The sequence below is a fragment of the Pseudopodoces humilis genome, chromosome 7, assembly GCF_049639895.1.
Source record: "Pseudopodoces humilis isolate 2021_Gansu_Grassland_sample_001 chromosome 7, ASM4963989v1, whole genome shotgun sequence".
NCBI classification, from domain to species: domain Eukaryota; kingdom Metazoa; phylum Chordata; class Aves; order Passeriformes; family Paridae; genus Pseudopodoces; species Pseudopodoces humilis.
In genome coordinates this window covers 7,250,683-7,272,383 of record NC_142206.1, presented here as the reverse complement: position 1 = coordinate 7,272,383, position 21,701 = coordinate 7,250,683, and the positions used below count along the sequence as shown (strand labels likewise).

Here is a 21,701-nt window from a genome sequence, read left to right as displayed (position 1 = left end):
TAGTCCCTTGAGGTGCTGAGGCCCTGAGCTGCTGCTTTGCCTGATGTCCCCTTCTGCTGGGCAGGTTAGCTCTGGACCAGGGCAGCATAGTGGGCAAAGTGACAGGTCAGTGTCACCCATCCTCTAGGAACTTGCCTGTGGTGACACAGAACCCGTCTGCTTGCTCCTCCAGACACAGGAGCATAGATTAGAACTCTTAGAAATGGTCTCTCACCTCCTTTGCAACCTGGAGGAGGGCACAATGTGTCACTGGGGTCACTTGAGTGCTCTCCACTCTTAGGTACAAGAGTTGAAGGCAGAGGCTGTAAGATTTCATGTGTGGGAAAACAATGGAAGTTCCAAACTGAGCTGTGCAGTCAGTCATTTAGATCTTAATTCATGGTCTGAGAAGGCTTTTATGGTGTAGCCAAGTACCTCAAACAGAAAGCTGTCCACTTGTGGCCCTACAAACTGGCTGTGGCACTGGAGCTCTGGCCTTCACCTATGGCACTGACTTTGTCTTTGGCTTGGAACAAATGCTAGAAATACTCGTTTAAATGAAAAGAACTTAGGTTTCTGTCTTTTTCTGGGTTAAATATTTCTGATGTGATCAGTGTGGTGTGTGATAGGGCTGCAGCTGATACTGCTGTTTGTTGTATGCCCATGGTGGAGACCTGGACAGTGCAGGGGATGAATTTGGCTTCACATTGGCTGAGTGGGTCAAGTGCAGGGGAAATGAGGTAAAACCTAGGGAAGAGATGAGTGTAAAAGACAGGCAAATGAGAGATTGCCAGAAGAAATACTCTGTCAAGGAGCACAGCACAGGAATGGCTTGGGATCATATATTTCAGGCATTTGGGAGTATGTTCAAGTCTAAAGTTGAAGCGTTGGTGGATGCTACACATGTTTGTTTTAAGTTCTAGCATAAAAAATATATCTAGGGAGGATTTTTGGGCTGTTTGCAGTGCTTCAATTGCAGATGCTTATTTAAATCCAGAGCTGGTCTCTAACTGTAGCTGGAGGGTGGAAACCCTTCTATTTCCTTGCCTTTACTGGGTTTGAACCAAAAACTTAAAACATGTGGAAAAAATTTAAATAAGCAACCAGTGGCTCTTTGAAACATTGTGTGTATGTTTAGTAAATACAGATGAAGATTATAGAGACAGCAAGGATGAATATATATTTTGGCATGTACCTCTCCTTTAACTTGTAGTGGTGTGCTCTCACTGTGCTGGGCTGCCTTTCCTTGCATGGCCTTCGAGCTTGGTGTAAAGAGAAAGGGAAGAATGTTATGCAGCCAGCCTCTGGACTGCAGCTTAGAGCAGCTTCCTGTCAACAACATCCTACTTCTCTCCCACCCTAAAACATGAAAGTGCAAAAGAAAGTTATCTCTTGGCTTTTCAGTTTGTGGACTGTTGATTACTTTATGAAGGGTAAATGTGAAGAGATGCAGAAGAGCCGTGAATTGGCACTGGGGTTTTCCATCAAAGGGGTCTTTACTTAGTCATTTTTATTTATTTATGGAGTGGGACTCAAGCTTGTAAGCTAATGGAGGAATTTCTCTATGTATATTAAAGGCAACATATAAATGGAGGAAGATGATAAACTTAAGAGCAGGTATTCATATCTTCTCCTTATCAAATGACTTGAGTGATTGAAACAATGATTTAGGGACTGCTGTTGCCTAAAACAAAGACTGCTAGAGCAGTGTTCTGTGTAGTGTCATTGTTTCCATGCACTGCAAGCAGAAACTCCTGTGAAGGTCAGGAGATCTTTTGAAATGCATTTTAAGATGAGGAGTGTGTAGATAAGGAGGGATTTTAGTGGTGGGATGCCCAGCTATAAGTGATGTAGGTAGCGTGGGGATGGGGATTTTTATGTTCTTTTGGTTTTTTTCCCCTTTGCAAACATCCTTGGCAGCGGGCTTTCCCGTCTCTGGACTTGATTGCCTCAGCAGTCTTAGAAAGAGAAAACCTAGAAAACCTGTTGCATAATATTCTGGATAAATTGAATGGCTGATGAGACTGCTGGGCTCAACTTCTCATTTCCCTTCTAGGAGACGGGTGGAAAGAGCTTTGATTTTGCTGGTGATTAAGGGAGTGGTGTAACAGGAGAGCTTGTTCAAGTTACTATCTCCTTAGAAGAAATTTAACTGCTTCTAATTATTTCCTGCAGGCAGTGGCCAACTGCAGTGGAGCCAGCTGAATGAGTCGTGGCTCTTTGGATTTGTCAGAGAAACTCAACTGCTCCTACAAGAAATGGAGTTTCTCTGATATTTCCCCGACACCTGGGCTGGATCAGGCCACCCTGGCGAGCTGTGCCGCGTGTTCCGTGGTGCCAGCTCTCATCCCAGCCTCCTGCTGTAGCTTCCTGGGACTGCTGTAGCTTGGCAGGGTGGCTGCTCTGAGGTGTTGGGGCTTGCACTGACAGCTTTCATAAAACAGCAGTAGGCAGGCCTGGGTGTTCCAACACTGTGGGATGTGCTTGCTCCTCTAATTTGTCTGGATTTGGCATCAGTGTGGAACCAGTAGGTTGTCAGTAGGAGCTGGAATTGCGCTCCTGTGAGGCTTTTAAGCAGTTCTGCCACAAACTCCTTGACCTTGACAGAGTTATTTTTATATAACTTTTGCCGGTGTGGGGTCCTGGGCTTGCTGGGTGTGCAGGCACCTTGCCCGGACGGCATTCGGGAGCGAAGGGATGGCCTCATGGAATGCTTCAGGATATGCTCTGCCACGCCTTAATTCTTTAAACACTGCCTAAACAGCAGCAGGAAGGTCGGTTTCTGCTCAAATTGATAAATACTGTGTCTGCTACATCTAAGTTTTGGGAATCAGCCCAGGCTGAGTAAGGCCTGCGAGCTGTGGTGGTTGTGTTTCCTGCAGCACATAGTCCCAATGCAATTTGGGAAGACTCCTTCAAAACCAGCAGCTGTTTCAGGCACATAAGCCTTGTCCAGTGCCTGGAGGTAAACCACAGCACTAATTGCCTTACAAACCTCTCCTGTAGTCCTCTCTGTGACAGCAGATTTGGCAGTGCAGCTCCATGGGAGGGAAGAAAATACTTGTAAGAGCAATTGTTACATGGGGGAGCTGTGGCATCTGCTCATTCTGAATTTGACATGTGGCTGATGCTGGATCAGGACAGCTTGATCTTATTTCCCTTTTTGAGGGAGGAACCACGTTCCCTGTCTCTGTACCTAATCTTGCACTCTTGCTTTGTGCATAGTTGGGTTTTTTTTTTAATTAAAAAGAAACAAGCTAAAAAGGGTGGAGGGACTCACAGAAATGCCCTGCAGATTACAGAACATGCTGTAGTTGTTGGCCCTTGGACAAATAATGAGGAAAATAAGAAGAATATGACTGAGATCATTATGGATTTCTTTTTCTGAACTCTTAGTGAAAAATATTGCCCTTGCTGGATATAAACTTGCTGCTTTAGGTGTTCTACTAACACTGATTCATGAGACTAAAATAAATCTATTCCAAATTCTCCTTTTTATTTAAAAGCTGCTATCCTTTACCATTTTATAGATGTAAAGGTTCAGACAGTAACTTTGAATTCGGCAGAATGGAGGAATGAAAGCTGGAGAGGGATAGGGAGTAATTTTAGAGTGCGGGCTTTATCTTCCATGGTTTAGTCACTGAATGCTTTTTAATAAATATCACTTTCTTTAATGAAACATTGGACTTTAATTCCTTTCCTTGTGATCATCCTTTTAAATCCAGATTCTGTAAATTATTTCATATCTGTATGTTCACATAAGTTTTTCATCCATCTTTCAGTGTTTGTTAGAAGCCATAGAAGAGTTGAGACCTTATTTACACTTCATGTAGATTCATTCCTCAAAGTCTCTTCTTAAGCTCCTGGATGGTATGTTTCGAGTCGTGGATAGAGGCAAGAGAAAAGATGAGAACAGTTTTGAAGGCTGAATTTTTTCCTCTTTAAATCATAAAGGGAAGCAAGGTAAAGGGATGACTTGTAGTTGAAAGAGCTTCTTGTTCTGAGGTGAGGGTTCTGCTGCCTATAGATAGGCACTTGGGCTGTGTGTTGCATTTAGGATCCCATGCCTGTTGGTTTAGTGGGATTATTTTTAGTGGAAGAGGGTTTGTTTGGGGTTTTTTGTTTGTTTTGATTGGTGTGGGTGGGGTTGTAGCAGGGTTTGGCCTGGGTGCCAATGAGGACATTGATGTCTACTTGAAATGCAAAGGAGCTGCTCAGGGTCTGTGGTCTGGGGGGCAGCAGGTTTTTAGTGTGGTGCCAGATCTAAATAAACACATCAACAGCAACCTGTACAGACTCCAACTGCATGATGGTTGTGTGTGTGTGAGCACAGGTTATATACAGCAGCCACAGCTGGCTGAGTGTGCTACAGCTGGTGATGTGTTTCTCCCAAGAAGGCAGCTGAAGCTCAGTCCATGAGCTCTGCTGGGGAACCCCTGTCCCTGCTGCTAAACCAGGAGCCTGGTGTGGACATGTGCAAGTGGTGGGGTCAGCTGGGTGCTGGGTCAGGACAGCATCCTGCAGGCTGTCCTCAGGAGCAGCTCCTAACTGGAACTGGACAAGTGCAAATACAGCCACATAAATTGTCTCCAAATACAGTTAACTCTGTTCTGCACTGACAGTGGTGTGTCTGGAGAAGGTTAGTAGGCAAGTGCTGTGATTTCAGTTCTTCCTTCCCCCCCCCACCCCCCTTTTTTTTTTGTTTTGTTTTCCCAACCATGACATCTGTTAACTTGATTCCAGTAAGTTTAGGCGAGTAGAGTGTTGTCTTGTTGGTATCTTTAAGTTTGTGTGATGGGAAAAGTGCTTCAGCAAAGCCCCCTTCGTTTTTTTTTTCTTCCTAGGAGCCAATATCTGGATTCAAAACATTCCTAATTCCTTACTGGTTTACAGAACTGAATAATGTACACAGGTGGTACTCCTGGAGTTCTGCACAAATTGTGCACTGGGTGCCTGCTGGGGGCATAGGTGGGAAGGAATTTAATCAGGGTTCAGATTTGTTATGCCAGTGTGATTGCTTTAGTTTTAGATGGAGTGAACTTTACTATGACTGCATGCAAGCTACAACTTCATCCTCTGAATTCTAAACTTGTCCTCTGAGGCTGTTGCTAAGCCAGTATTCAATACTAGATCACACAGTCTCTAGAGAAATGCGCCAGAACATGCTTTGCTCCTCAGTGTGGGTGATATGCAACAGCCTGGCAGTGTCTGGTGGAGCCTTGGGCTTAGGCCATGGGTGGCACAGGCATTTCATGGCTTATTCTGCTTTCAGGGGTTGTCTTTCTGGAGGATGAGAGTGCTTAAAGTCGTTAAAACCAGGAGAGAAATCCTGGGAACAAGGATGCTCTAACAAGCTTCATTCAGCTAACAAGCTAAGTGCCACTTGTGCTGAGTGGAGCTTTTGCTAGTAATTGTCCTAAAAGTGCTAGAGAATTCTAGAAACAGCTGATAAAGTCCTGGTACTTCCCAGAAATTGCTGGCTCTGGGAATGGGAGAGGAAGTTCTGTAAACTTGAGAATTCCAAAGAACTTTTAAACCCTACCAGAAGTTCAGAGAGACCTTAGAAACCCCTAGAAATTGAAAGATTCTAGGGATTTCTGAGAAATCCTAGGAGTTTCCAGTAAATGTCCAGAAAATGTTAGAAAGGCTATGGGAATCCAGTTAACTCAGTGACTCTACTAGTAGTCTCTACAATTTATGGGCATTTACTAGGAATAGGAAAACCATTACTGGTTATCTTTGGATGCAGTGTCAAATGGTTGTACGTGGATAAACACTCCCCTTCCTTATGCTGTCAAGTGTCCAGCTGTAGGATCCCTCTCAGGGAGTGTCCTGTGTGTGTGCTTGTCTAAGACACAAACTTGTTTTCTTCTCTGCAGTCCTACTTCGTTACGGATTATGACCCAACCATTGAGGACTCCTACACCAAGCAATGTGTGATAGACGACAGAGCCGCGCGCTTGGACAGTAAGTGGCCCACCCACAGTGCCCACAAAGCTAGGATTAGGAACTTGTATTATTCCCAGGAGTGACATGGTGGCATGGAAAACACACCTCTGTGCTGCCTCCCCCAAGTGCAATATCAATGCTTTGCTTTAAAAATTTCAGCTCTTGCATGTTGGTGATTTCTTTTAAGAGTAAAAACAACAGCCTTCATCCCTACCTATCTCTGAGCATTTTCTGTCTGTTTCAGATGGTCAGGAATTAGCAGAAGTCCTCAAGTGTTTTGTTGTTCAGTTTGTTTTGTAGGTCTTGAATTGTTTAGTCAGTGTTGGGAATATTAGAATATTAGAAAAATATCCAGTACTGTCTGTGAAAAGTGGTTTCTGCTTGGCTATGATGCACAGGAGAGACTCTCACAATATCTTATCAGGAATCTTCTTTTTTTTCAGTCTATCAGAACATGAAATGTAGTAATCCATATTTTTGTTTATGTTCAGTTCTGGATACAGCAGGACAAGAAGAATTTGGAGCCATGCGTGAACAGTACATGAGGACAGGGGAGGGTTTTCTGCTTGTTTTCTCAGTCACAGATAGAGGAAGGTAAGCCTGGGGTCAAGTTATTAAAACAAGTTTTAATTATTCTTAAATTGCACCTTATCATTAACTGAAATAATCTCAAACAAAGCATTAAGTATGTGCTCACTCTTAGGTTGAAGGTGTGATGCTCTTCCAGCATTGAAGAAGACCAGTTTTGAACCAATCACTTTGTGAAAGTGTCTGTTTCAGTAGAGGACTTGAAAACATACACAAAAAAATGACAACTGCATCCAAGAGCTTTGTTACAGTCCAGAACACCATTTTCCTGAGAGTGACTGGTACTCAGTCAGTTCTTAGGAATATCCCTTTGCCATGTCCAGCATCAAGTAGCTGGCTCTGGGTTTCTGAGTGGGTTTAGGGTATGTGCCTGCACTCTTTTGCAGGAAGAGGTCCCTCTGCTTCCCCCTGTGCATTGACAGAATGGCTGCAGAGTGGAGATGAAACATCTTCTTAGAAGCTCATGGAGAGCTGTGCTCAGTGACATACATCCCGTCTAGTTCACCTGTGCACGAAGTTTCTGGCTACCTAATTCTTTTTAATGTGACTTTTTTCCTGATGATCATCTTGCTTTTAAATTTTAACTGGCAAATTAGGTGTAGATGCCTTCAAACTATATTTCTGGAAGGCTACAAAGGGTAAGTGATTGTCTGTAGGTGCCTGTGGTGAAAAGGTCCTTATGTAGTGATGTAGCTTTAACAGTGTTTACTTGAAAGCAGTGATTTATTTATTCATTCTCCAAAAACCCTTGCTTAGGCCAGAATTAGCTTGTTTAGTATACTATCCTGGAAGGAGTTTTTGGCTCTGCTCACCTTTCCTTAAACACTGCTGGAATATTCCTTATGCTTGAACAGCATCAGTGCCTGATACAACTTATTTGGTAACTGGAAAGCTTTCTGATCATTTAGCTCTGCTGTTTTTCTGTCCTTGACAAAACAAAACTTTCTAGCTTTGATAGATTCCCCCAAAATTCTTAGAAGTAGCTCTGGAGGTTGCCAGCTGAACTATCAATCACCTGGGTCTCTGTGCTGTAGTTTGGATATTCTAGATGGAATGGAACCCCAGAGTCAGTATTTGTAGAATGGACTGTGGTTGCTTGATTCTCTGCAACACATTGGCCCTGGATCCCTATGGATTTTGAGACATAGTCAGTGTTTTTCTCACCCTGCAGCCCCACCTCAGCCCAGTGCAGAGGACACTGCTCACTTGGGGATTTTTTTAGTTTGAGTGTTGGATGGTTCTCTAACAGGTCATGCTGTGACTCTGGAGTGCCTGCAGCTGTCTGTGTGCTTGTGTGTCATGGCAGGGCAAGTCCCAATAGATGACTCATCATTTCTGAAATTTTTCAGAACCTGAGAATCTGTGAATTAGTGCACTGATGCTCTATTTGTTATCTGTTATCTTTCACAGCTTTGAAGAAATCTATAAGTTTCAGCGACAGATTCTTAGAGTGAAAGATCGCGATGAGTTTCCAATGATTCTCGTCGGTAATAAAGCAGATCTGGACCACCAAAGACAGGTAATTCATTTGCTGCTAGCTACTGCTAAGAAACTGGAAATTTTCTGGAAGAAAATTCAGTTTTCCCCCCAGAACTGAACTTCCTCCCAGAATGGGAACAAACAAATTTAAAAAGTCGTATCATACAAAGTAATTTCAATGCACAAAACTCCACTCAGTTTTTGTACTTGAAGAACCTTAAGAGCATGATGGCATTCCATACACAGCACATCTTCTGTCTGACTCAGTGGGGTTATGTTGAGACCAAGTCTATTCACAGAGCTGTGAACTTTCTGTCATGACTTGATTACTCAGGCATGAACGTGTCTAATTCCTCAGTTCTGTTACTCACCACTGCACTGTGCCAGCAGAGTGCATTCCAACACTAACTCCAACAATCCAAGCAAGTCTTCAGTGCTCTTACTTTTACCTTTCACTGCTGTCATGTATAAATTAGTAGTTTTTCACTGCTTTCTCTCTGGCCACTCATCTTCTGCATAACTGATGTAAAGCTTTAAAAGCTGGAAGTACAGCAACACAATTTCTGTTATATTTATGTACCTTAAAGTTTTGAAACCAATAGTTTTCCACTTCATTTCTACTCACAAGGCAACTTAAAATATTTCATTTAGAATGATTTAAAGGACTTTCAAATGTGTTTTCCTTAGTTGCTCTTGATTTTTAATGAATCAAACTAATTTGAGCTGAAATGAAAATAATCTTACTATAGCAGCAGGAAAGGAGCAGATGTCAAATTTGTAATTTCTTCAGCAACTAATTTGAGAAGCTTAATATTTTCTCTTGAGACAGTAAGATGACATCTAAAGCTTGATGGCAAACACATGATTTTAGGCTAATAAAATAAATATTACTAAAATTGCTGTAATGGTTTTATGAGTTTCACAAGAAAATGCATAGCTTAAAGGGCTCAGTGAGTTAGTTTGTGCAATGTTGAATTACAGTTGCAGTACAAAAAAAGTTCCTGTCGAATGTAGTCCCTTGACTGTCACAGCCTCTTCATCCCAGAAGCTGTGTAGAAAGATCATGACAAAATTAAAAATCATGCTGAAAGATGCTGTCAGTTTTCAAAGAAGTTTTCACAGAAGTAGCTCACAAATTCCTCTGAAGCAACTTTGAGTGCTCACACATTCACAGAACAGCCTGGCCCTGAGACAGAAGCAAAACTCATTTATTCTTCAGTTACCATCATGCCCCCATCAGAATTCCTAGATTTAACCTTGCAGGTCCTGGAACATGTGTACTTCATCTCCTGCACAAATATTGGCATGGAAATTATGAAGCTGAAACTGAATTATTCTGCTAATTGTAATTGCTGAAGGACAAACACCCAGGTGCTTTGTGAGGGAAATAAGATAATTGCTGTCAGCCTCAGCTCTCAGGATACCTGAAGCTGTAGTTGGTAATCCTCTACATCCACTTCTAGAAACAGCTGTGAACTTTGTTCTCTCTCCTTCACCCTCCTAATGTCATTCCACTGCTTCTGTTTCTCCCTTAAAGGCAGAGAGGTGCCTGTCACCTGTTCTGCTGGTCCCTCTGTCCTGTTCCAAGCTGCTTTTTCAGGCGGACATGGGCTGGAACACATTCAAGCTCAAAGCAGTTTTTTCTAAATTGCCTAACTTTGCAATTTTGCCACTGATATATGTCTCCAAAATTTCCTTTTGCTTTTTATGGCTGTATTAATTGCCTTAATTGATTAGATGCTGATGGGCATAACTTTTTGGTGCTCTCACTCACCATTTATATACCAATTGGTGGACTTGTCATTCCCATCATAAGCTGAGACTTAGGCAGATGTAGCTGAGAAAATTCTTCTGGGTTTGCTTAAATAGCTACTACATGTTCTTAACTCTTCCCTGACCCTTCCCCATCACATGGCACATTTCACTTGGCCTTCAGTCAGTGTGAAGGAATGATTTAGGGATGCTGAGCTGACATAATTGGTCCCCACAAGGGAGAGGCTCCCCTCCCTCTTGACTTCACATTCCCACTCTTTCCCAGACCTCACTTGAAGCACTTTTGGAATTGAATCATCTCTGGATGGGGAGGCTTCCTGGGACCTGTGTGAGCTAAATCAGCTTGCAGAAAGATTTGAGTGCCAGCGTTGGAAGCATGGGAAGGGGTGGGACTGTGGTTTGGAGCAGAGCAGGGAGCAGTTGGGGTGGGGGGAGGCAAGTGAGACCTCGCCTTTTGGCAGCAGCGAGCAGTGAGATGTTATCGGCTGTGTGTTACACAGGGGGTTGTTTCTGCTCCACCTCGTGGGCTCTCTCAGCCATCCAGTCACTGAGGGGGACCAGCCTGTTCATCTGGCTGAACACTTGTCAGCTGGTCCTGCCACCAGCTAAACCAGCTAGTCCAAAAGTGAGGGGAAAACTCCAGCCTGACGAGTTCGCCCTGCTCTGGCTGCGGGTTTCTTGTGCAGGCAGGTGTGGGGTCAGAAGAGAGGCTGCTCCCTCACCTTGGCTGGGAGTGCTGGGTGGGTGGGAAGTGTGGGGTATCCCCAGGCTGCAACTTGTGGGCAGAAGCTTGATAAGGGCAAGTCCTCTGCGTTTTTACACTTTGCCTGCTGATGTGTCAGGCCTCATTGGGCACCACCAAAAAGCTGCTAGAGTCTTACATATCTTCTGCTTATCTGGTTCTTTGGCTCTTGACTCGTTTAATCCTAGCTGTCCATTTCTCAGCTTCAGAATTAATGTAACATTTTTAGAAAGTCAGGGAGTTGGGTACCAGTTCTTAGAGCAAAGCTGCTTGTACTGGGCATCTGCCTGCTTTTTCCAAAAGGCAGGAGGCAGACCAGTGGAACACATGCAATCTCTGAAAGAATTAAACTAAGTTAAAGAAAGTAATTTAGTGTGTGTGTTTGGATCAGCAAATGATACTCAACAAATCTTCCCAGAACCCAAAAGAGTTAAACATGTGGAAGAGTTCTGGGTGTCTCAAGGGTCTGGCCACACCTTTATCCAAGTAAATGTGTGTTGAGGTTGAACAGAGTACAGAGTACTGTCTTTGTGACACCATAAATCTCGAGGCTGTTGATGCATAACTAATCCTCCTCGTGTGGTGGCAACTGTTTCTCAGGAAATACATGAACTGGGTTGTACAGCAGGAGTGCACAAACAATGGAATGATCTTGATAAATAGTTGGGGCTCACCAAAGGCGTGGTGTAAATTAGTGGGGCTTTTTGACACCAGAGACCAGCTCACAAGTGGTTTTGGGAGGGATGTGAAAGGGCAAGTTTGAAATAGCAATTTGTCATGGTAATAACTGTATAGATAAATAGAGTTAAGCAGCTTTCTGGTGATATTTGTCTCTCAATATCCATCAGTTACATTGACAAAGAAAAATGAGTCCTTAGAGGACAAGCAAGCATTAATCTTTAGAACATATGATAAGAAATGAAGCTGCCAGTGTTTCCAAATTCACCTGTCACAAATTGCTGACTCTGAAACCAGAATTGAAGCACCATCTCTCACTGCTCTTTCCTAAAGTAAATACTGTGTAGCAGTCTCCCTGTTAAATGGGTTAATTCCTTAGAACTCAACACTGGATGTTTCTACTGTAAGATAATTCAGTAGAGCACCAGATGTTTTAATAATAACCATTAGTGACAGAGGAGTAGACTTGTCAGTGCAGGATATGTATGACTTTCTGTAGATAACTGCTAACTTAAACTGGGTCAAGTCTGATCATTCCCCAGATGGAAAGGTTTCAAGGAAAATCCAAGTTGCAACAGGAAGGTGCTTGGGTTTCATTAAATGCTAGTTCTTGCTTTTGCATCATGACTGAACTAACACAAAGACCTAGTGCTGAGATCATCTCTGCTGCCAGTTACCTTTAAAGCAAGGTTTTAAAGATAATTCCATGTGAATTAACTCTTAACTGACATATTTTCCTGTGTGAAAGTGTGACAATAACTTCTTGCAGTGGCAGATGTTGGGACTATGTCCAGGAACACCCCTGTGCCCACAGACAGATTCTACCTCCTGGTCCTCCCGTGGCTTGTGTGATTTTGGGCTTTCTAGAGAATGAGCAGCTGGGCATCTGATGCAGTGTCTGAATACAGTGAGCCAGCCTGAATGTGTCAGTGATTACAACCACAGTTTGCATGTGCCAAAGCAACCTTTGATAGGAGAGTGTGGACAAACTGGATTTAGGGATAGTGAACTACCCCTGCAGGAAAATTGGGATGACAGATGCATCCAGGAGTGATGGAACTCTGGGTGGAAATGGGCAATGCTTTTTGTGCTGGGAGCACTGCAGGGTGACCACAGACTGGTACTCTCAAATTTGAGGAAACATTTAATTGTTGCCTCTATGATGTGACCCTTGTGTAAGTGTCCAGGCAAAATACAGGTGGAGTGTTAGGTTAGGCAGCCTTGTAGAGTTGCTTTAGATGGAGGAAAGCCTGGAAACTTCAGAACTGAATGTATTTCTGACAGATATCAGACAGAATAGTGAAGAGAGAAGGACACATGTTCATGGGATTATTGTGCAGATACTCAAATGGAAACTGAGAAGAAGAACGTTACCTTAGGGAGGTGGGGAATAAGATTTCCCATGTTTGACTGGCTCACATCTTCTGTAATGAGTTCTCATTTGAGAAACTTTTACTGACTGTCTGAACAGCTTGAATGAGTGATACCCAGAAACAAACAGTAAAATATCCTATAACAAATAGGATGAGCATTATGAGTGGTTCTCATTTTTATTCAGCCTTAAGCTTGCTAAAAATGCAGAACCAACACACACAGATGTACACACAGTCACTACCATCAAATCTGTGGTTCTCTTCAGTTCTGTCAAAATAACATCCAGTCTTCTTTGAAGAAAAAGGATCTAGTTTTTATTTGGATGTTAAATAAGTGTCCCATCACACTTCCTGGAAAACCTGTCATGTCACAGGGTTGTCGCATTCAAGAAGGGACAACAAAACGATGAAAATTCATGTTTTTATTTACAAGTATTTCTATGTTTGTACTTGCATTTCCCTCAGCTTTGAAGATGGAACTGGTATGTTCTGGCCTCTAATTTACATCTTGGGCACTGTACATGTTTCCATAGTGTTTTCAAACCAAATATTTTTTAAAACTGACTTTGAGGTCACTAAAATTGGCCACAAGTAACTTGTACTCATAATGTACAATGTAACAATGTACTCATAAGACTGACAACAAAGATTATTTTGGGATTTAAGTTACAGGTATTCTAGTAAATACAACAAGAACTTTATTTATAATGTTCTAGATGCAGGATATTGTGGAAGTGTAACTTTATTACAATGTTAGTTTGACTTGTACCTGCAATGTTCTTTAGGTACAATAGCAGAGAAATTCTTTAAACTTGTGTTTAAAGATTGGGCTCAGTTTCTCCTCAGAATTATACATTCCTTGCCAATTATTTATTTTTGTTGTTTATTTTTCAGCTTCTCACTTTCTGGGGCTGGAATAAACTATGCAGGGATGAAGAAAAGTAAAGGGGTTCGTTTTGTTAGTACTGTTATAGATATAATTTATTAGTCTGAGGTAGACACAGAAGGTTCTGGAAGGTCTACTGCTAACTTTAGGAGATTCTACAGTCATTGATGTGCCAGAAAACAGCTACAAATATTTGTCCAAGTGCAGCCTTCATAAGCTTTGCAATTGGAATATTTCAACATCTGGGGTCAGAGTGGTGGGTTGAAGTGGAATTGTTCTAGCTAGGGGAGCAGGAATCATTATTATTGTTGTTGTTGTTGTTGTTGTTGTTATTCAGTTTTCAGACAGCAGTAGAGGAGTGAAGGTTTCCAGTTCCCCTTATGTGCCCTGCAGTTAAAAAGGCAGCTCCAGTAGTTGATCCTGGGATTGAGTTGGTTCTGAGGGTTTCTTTTTTGGCTTCAGCTGGTGTTGATAGCACTGAAATGAACACAGACTTGCTGTGAGTGTTTGAGATCAGCAGATGCTTCCTGAATTACTCCAGCTAATGGCACAGAGTGCTGGGAGCATTTTGTAGAGCTTCATGAGGGTTTAGTGGGAGCAGCCCTGATTTCAGCAGGAAGTGCATGGATATAGTACCAGTGGGATGCTAAGGACAGAGGAATCAAACATATGGAAATGCCATGCATGAAGGCTCTTAAACCACTGTGTAGCTGTTAAGAAACTATTTTGCAAGCTGAAAAGTACTGTGGTGAATGCTGCCACTTCTTTTCTATTCCCATCTATTTCCATTTCTGTGTAGCTTCTTAATCTAATGAATATTCTGAGTTCCTTTTCAAAACTAATTTAAGAATAAACCCTTCTTATTTTTGTTAGTATATCAGTCCTCTACGTGCTGGTTTAATGTTTTTCTGTGAAAACAGTGTAATCTTTGACATTTCTTCCATTAAGCATTGTCTTGGCAAGATCTGTTGTACTTCCTTTTATCACTGAAGGCTGCCCTTTCCTCCCTGGCCCTGTGGGTGACCTTCCCATTGGTGCATTGCACCACTCAGGGTGGCCTCTGTTCTCTGACCTCCCTGCTTTCCACCTCATCCAGAAATACTCACTGGTCTCCTTTGCCTTGTGCCCAACTTATTCCTCCTTCCTAGAGTGGTCCACTGGCTTCCTGTCTTCTGCCTCATCGCTTTAAATTTTGTACCGATTTCTCATGATGCTCGTTGTTTCCTGTTCACCTCACTTTCCACTGTTGTCTCAAGGAGTCATTATGTAGCCAGGGTTTCTTTAATATTTCTGCATTACTTGAAGGCCTCATGGATTTTTAGAACTCTGGTAATCTAAGCTATGTTTAAAACTGGCAGTGTTGCTACTTTGCTGTGCCAGTAATAGAACTTTGTTTTTAATGACTTTTATAAAGGCTTAGAAGCTAAACAGTAGTTGTTGCTTTAATAGTGGTCTGATTATTTTGTTTGTTTGTTTGTTTCTCTATATTTAGCTGGGACAATGCAAAGGTGAATTTAGTAATAATATTCAGAATTCTGTTAGTAATCCAGCAGATGCTGACTGAAGCTCTTGCTTTGAGGAGGGGCACAAGACTAATGTCTGCCTGTGAAGGAAAACTTGGTCTTACACAGAACTGGATTCACCTGGAGTGAGGGGAATTCCTTGGAAAGTCAGTCTGTCTATTGCAGAAACTTGCTTTAAAAAAAGTCTATTTCCCAGCTGTATAAGGTGTATAGGGTGAAAACTGTGCTGTGCCCAAATAACCATTATTGTTTGAGGGAGCTGGATGCTTACCACGTACCTGCAGTGTGTACTGATACAAAGCTGCTTGCAGAACCCTCGAGTTTAATGACTGATGTCTGTTCCAGGTGACACAAGAGGAAGGCCAGCAGCTGGCACGGCAACTCAAAGTAACCTACATGGAAGCCTCAGCAAAAATCAGATTGAATGTAGACCAAGCTTTTCATGAACTTGTCAGAGTTATAAGGTATGGTAATTGAGACCAGATAATTCATGTCTGTGTATTAATGAATAGCTGCAGCGGGGGTGTTGAAATGCAGTGAGAAATTGCTGGGAAGATTCTGCCTGCTGTTACCTCTAAGCTTCAGCCAATGATCTCCTTTATAAAGCACTCAGGTGCATTAGGAAAAATGCTTACATGAATTTAATATATATTTGAAAGCGCATTTTGTTGCCTTAATCTTTTGGATTTTATTGATCACCGAATCAGTGAATGTGATAAACTGCAGCTGAGACTGGCCTTCTGTAAGAAATTTGGTTTTTTAAAAAAACCCCAAAAGGTGAACTCTAAAACTATCACTTATTTTATTGGTAATTTGAATGTAAAAAGGAATTGCATTCTCTATGAAAGTCTAAAAAGAAAATGTTGAACACAGTAGTTGTGTTTATTTACCTGAAAGTTATTTTGTGAATTTAATTTGAAATACTTCTTTCCAGGAAATTTCAGGAACAAGAGTGCCCTCCTTCACCAGAGCCGACACGGAAAGAAAAAGACAAGAAAGGCTGCCATTGTGTTATTTTCTGAGAATCCCAAGAACCAAGCTATCAACTGCCAGATCATTTTTTTTTATTTCCATCATTTTGCATCACTTCTGGTATTGGTCTAGCCTTATATGTGCATGTCCTAAAAGTGGTCACCAGAATAGCCTTAGTCCAAGAAGCTGGCAGAATAGTTCTTGAAGAAGACTCGGTCATCCTGGGGCAGACTTCAAACCAAAACACTAAGGCTGCTTCTCTAATACCACAGTTCCTTCCTTCTCTCCCTTCAGAGCTTGCACCTTGTGGAGTTTTATTCGCAAAGGAGATGAAACAAAACCGTGTAGGACGAGGTGTTGAAGTCATGCATAAGTTGTCTCTTGTGAATTAATTTATTTTTACTTCTGACATTTCATTAGCTATTACAGAGACCTATATTGGAGTATAGAGAATACTTTTTAAAAAAGGGGTGGATTGGCTTTTTTATTTTGTTTCTGCCATCAGTTAAATTAGACTTGAGTATTCAGCTAGCCTTAAGAAACCTACACTGAATTTCATTGTCAGCAAAAATTTTCATCTCTCATTTATGCTGCAGTTTTAGTTCGGTGGCCAAAACATTCTACTGTATTTATTTTTTGAATCCAGAACAGCTACAGGATGATTACTACTATTAGGATATGGCCAAATACCTGAGCTCCTTCTGGATTGAGGCATTTCAGCTTATTAAGAAATTTCACATTATGTTTCAAAACAAATTGTGTCTTCCTTTGTATTTCTGGGTAAGGGATTAAGGAAAACTAAAATTGTAGCTGTTTTTGTTTCATGTGATATAAAAACGAATTTGATCTTTCCATTGTCAGAGATGATTAAATGTTTTTGCTATATACTTTTATACATTATTTTCTTATCAAACTAGTTAACAAGTATTTTTATATGTTTGTAAGCAAATATGCTTTCACAGCATAACTTGTGTATATGTAAAGATGAGTATTTAATTCTCACAGTTCACTTTTAACTGACAAAATGTGGGATTTGCCAAACTGTGGTAAATTTCTCCTTTCTCTCCCGGTTATACCCAAGAATGGCCAATTATGTGCCTGCCCAGCACACCTATAGAGTAAAATCTAGTGTTGTGTTTTAATGAATTTCAATATCCCTTACTAAAGACTGACCATTATGTGAATTATTAAACTGTAAGACTTTTAACTGATTGTTTAGTTAAACTGTGGATGGTTGTTTAATTTTGAGTTCTGTGGATTGTGTTTAAACAATTCAAGAGTATGGTCCCTGATATTGAAATACGGAGTGGTATTGCACAGTTGTCACCTTAACTGAATGTGTCCAACAGTTCTTTGAAACTTGATTATTAAGCAAACCCTTGTATAACTTCAGGTGCTAGAATTAAAGATGATCTAACCATTTTTGGGGGGTAAGCACACTGCCTCTTTCTGAATCTCTTCCAAAACCTGCATTTTTTTGGGGGTAGCGGGGAGAAGGGAGTGACGGAACCTGGCTAGGGAATAGCAACACGTCTGCAACAGCGTTTTCCTCAAGCTTGGAAGTAAAGAAACTTTACTTTCAAGAAACATTTCAACTTAAGTCGTGACAGATGACAAAAGCTGATGTTTGCTTTGGCTTGAAGTGTCTAGTCAGTGGTCCAATGAGCACTCCTTGTGTTTTCAGGCTATGCTCACCATCAGGTGCTCTGCCATAAATCTGGAAGTGTCTCCTCAGAAAACAGGGCTGAAACAAGTTCCAGGTACCTTACAGCAGCAAGGCATCAAACCTTAAATTGAAGCTACTGCCAGGCATTGCAGAGGAATTTAAGTTTTTTTAAAATGTAATTTAGATTAGCTTGTGTAATGCAGTTTTGAGAGAGCGAGTAGCTTCCCCTCCCTGGTGGATTTATTGGTTGATGAAAGGCTGCTTAGGAGGAGTGTGTAACAAGGAGTTACAGTGGAAATACATTTGGGAGATGCATTGCATTTTTCAAGTCAAATGTAAGAAGTTACAGCCTGTAGCAAACACCATGTGTTTTCTTAACTATGTAAAGCTCTCTGGAGTTAAATCACTGAATATGTGGCATTAGAATGAGTTAAAACAACAGATTACAGCATGTGTGCTGAGACTGAACTTGTGAGGTGAACATAATTTAACTTCCATCATTTTTTTCCTTTTTTTTTTAACCTTTCACTCATGATAGAATGGCTTGAAATAGTGGAGTGTTACATAGGTAAGTTTTTTTAACATGCAGCTCCCCATAACTGATAGAGAAGGTTCTAGAACGTCTCGTGGAGAGATGGAGAACTTTGAGGAGGTTGATGCTAAGGAACCAACACCTGCTAAGCCACATTGTAAACATGGTGAACCTTACAAACAAAATAAACAACCCTGGGACCACCAGCAACTGCTGTGCAACGTTATTAACTAAGATATGTGCATGTGTTTTTTAAGGCTTCTGTTGGAGAGAATGTGCAGAGAAATCTCTGTGTGATGTTGTCTCTTTTCAAGACTGTGGCACTTTAAGGAGACGTTAAATGTAGGCATTTGGATCCTACTCTTCAGACATGACATAAATATTTAGAGAAGTAATAGGGGTTTTTGGCCTGTAATGGTAATGTGATCTAGGTGGTTGTGAGTTCAGAACAGCTGAAGGTATTTCAGTGATTTACTGTTCTAATTGTTGTAGCTGAAAGTAATGGTGAAAAATTATGCTTCTGGCCCTGGTGTGGTGCTTGAAAAAATGTAATAGGGACCTTGTCAGTCTTGTAAAAAGTGGTATCCCTGATCCATGTGTCTTGGATTGGTTGTGAATTTACAACATTGCCACCTTGCTGTAGGATAGAGTTAGCTGACAGTCCAAGAGAGATTCTTAAAACTTTTCCTGGCAGAAGAAATGCTTTAAGATTTGTCACTTATGTTTGTAGTTACTTCAGTCAAGGTCAGATCCGTAAATATATTAAACTTGCAGTGCAGGAATCTAGAGTGCTTAGAATGTACTCAGAAATGATCTCCTGTTCTTCCTAGAGCAGAGGGTAGGGTCTGGATCTGTGTTTCAAAGTACAAAATAACACCTCTTTGTGGCATCTCACACCACTGAAGCTGCTACTCCACTGCATGAGGAGTGAGGTTGACGTGCTCATAGGCAGAAGCCTTTTTATGCATTAGAGCATGAGCTGTTGTGAAAGGGTTAATAAAGCAAAATACATTTGGAAGGTGTTAACTCCCACTAATGCCAAGGAAAAGTCTGGCTTTAATGCATGGCCTTGTGGTTAGTCATCATTGATAAAGTTCAAGTCTGGATTCAAACAAAAATATTGGCTGAGGTTCTTCTGACCTCATTCATGTGACAGGATTTCAGCCGTGGCGTAGTGCGGTCGCTGACTGGCCTTGCCACATCTTGTTACAAGACTCTGATGAGCTTACTGCAAACAGGAGACTTTTGAAGTCAGTCACCACAAGCCCAGCACTGCCAAAAATTATCTGCACTTATTCTTTAGAAGTTCGTTGCTGGGAAAGGGTCAGGCTGAACAGAATGCATTTGCACTTGATTTAGGCATAGATTTTGGAGTTGGTTACCCTCACATACCAAAACCATTATGAAAGAAACACTCAAACAGAATTTAGGAAAACAAACAAGCTGGAAATAGTGGGGGGCATGGGAATTTTTCCTTTGTCACTGCACTGACCCACAGCAGGGCAGCAGTCTGCCAAAACATGAAGGCTTAAAATTGTCAAGATGGGCTCTTGCTCAGAGCATCCTGGATGGTAAATGCACTCCTCCATCTCCTTGTGTGGCCTTTTCTGCCTTCTTACCTGGGTCTGTTGTGAAGTAACGTTAAAATTGCAGGCTTGAAGTGAATTCTGGGCTTTGCATGGTAAAGGTAAGTAGCGATCTTAATCCCAACGTCGTGTACACATGTTGGAAGGCCAGAAAACTTGGGAAAATTCTTGATACTTAAATGTTCTTGTAGAGCTCTGACCATGGGAACACTTGCACACAACAGGTCAGGCGCAGAAATGAGGATGGGTGGTAAAGAGCTTTAAATGAGAAACCACAGGTGTGGAAAAGGCAAGGGATTAAACCACAAGGAAAGCTTAATACTTGGGAGCAACACTGTCAATATGTGCTGGGCTTGCTTTTTGTTCTAGACTTTTCTGTTTCCTGCTTGCTATTCTAGACCTTTAAGACTTAAGTTATTAGGGGTTTGAGAGACTCTTATACTGTAGTGGCATTAGCACTTCTTAAATTACTACATTAAAAAAAAATGCTTCTGACATGAAAGCATTGTAGAGGGAGAAATTAGCAAGCAAAGTGCAAACACCAAAAATGCAAGTAGAGACAGTGATTAAATCTCATCATTCCCTATCTCTTAGTCTAAGGCATGGATTAGGGTCTGCTAAACCCGGTTTTCACATGAATTAACTGAACTGAAGAGCAGTAGAGCACGAATACGTCTCTGAATGCCCCGGGATCTCCTACAGACCACCACGAGATGGCACCAGGGGCAGCCCGAGGTGCAGCAGAGGCGTGCTGCTTTCTCCAGGATCCCTGCACAGAGATAAGGTGCCTGCTCTTACAGGCAGGGTAGGAATGAACAGCGAGAACCATAACAAAGCTGTTGATCTGTAATTAAATGGGGCCCTGTGTCAGGCCTATTTCAGAGTAATTATTTTCCATGGGTTCTGTAAAATCTGGATGATCAGTAGCTGGGGAAAAAAACAGTGGTTTATAAATAGTGGTGCTGGAAAAATTGATAGGAAAAGCAGGAAGGATGCTTGCAAGTCTAAGACATTAGATGTGTGTTAATTAAAAAATCGTACAAATTCTTAATTTTCTTCAGTTTGCTAGCTTTCATAGTTGTCAGCTGTGTCAGGAATATCAGAGACAGAGCAATAATTTGTATATCATGAGTAACAATAATAATGATAAACAGCATACAATTTGCAATCAGAAAGTTATGTACAAACACTTTGTGTTCAGCCTAAATAATACATCCATGATGATTACTGATACCAAATTTTGTTGGGTTTGTAGGACAACTGGGAAGGCATCTGTCACTGCCAGGTTCTAAGGTTTGGGTTCTTCCATTGCTGCCAGGAGCTGCTTTGTGATGACTTCTTTCCAGCAGTATTACTTGTAATGAATGTCCTTGAAAGGCTCTGGAGTGGAAATAAATAATACACACCTGTTTCCCACTTGTAGCACCAAAACAATCCATTAGAACTCCTATTTGACTTCTTCATATTGCTAGGACTGAATGTGACATATTCTTCAGACTGTTCCAGACCATTCCCCTCTGATTGTCTTTCAGGAGTCAGGTGCTGGACAAGGAAAACGGGGTGATTTAGTGACGGTAGACACAGTACCCAGAGCCTCCCTTGCCTCTTGACCAACCTGGTTTCCAAGGTCCATGTGAGGAGGTAGAATGAGGAGAAGAGGCAGGGGCAGTGGCAGGGTTACTTTGGAGGGCTCGACCCATCCAAGTTCATAGGATGTGATGGAGCCCATCCAAGATGGAGAGAGAACCTGCTGCTGCCCTCCCAAGGCTGCTGGGACATCTTTCATGACCATCTTTAAAGGAAGTAGGGAAATTCCTGGTGGCTAGAGGAAGGCAAGTGTTTCCCCCCTCTCCAAGCAAGGCCTTGAAGGGAAAAACAATGGCTGCAGGGAGTCATCCTTGCTTCTGTGCATGGAAAGTCATGCAATGAGTCCTCCAGGAACGTGTTTCTGGGCTTATAATAGAGAAGTGGTTGG

At 41.7% G+C, this 21,701-nt stretch overlaps 1 protein-coding gene across 1 annotated transcript in view; it reads left to right on the top strand.

Annotated features, from left to right (window-relative positions):
• The window catches only part of RRAS2 (RAS related 2), a 42,431-nt gene extending 25,055 nt beyond the window's left edge, over positions 1–17,376 (top strand). The window contains exons 2-6 of the mRNA XM_005529011.3: positions 5,859–5,946; positions 6,420–6,522; positions 7,927–8,035; positions 15,316–15,434; positions 15,905–17,376. Of these exons, the coding sequence (XP_005529068.1) occupies positions 5,859–5,946; positions 6,420–6,522; positions 7,927–8,035; positions 15,316–15,434; positions 15,905–15,992 (507 nt within the window). The 3' untranslated portion in view covers positions 15,993–17,376. The remainder of the gene's footprint in view (positions 1–5,858; positions 5,947–6,419; positions 6,523–7,926; positions 8,036–15,315; positions 15,435–15,904) is intronic.
• The last annotated feature ends 4,325 nt before the right edge of the window (positions 17,377–21,701 follow it).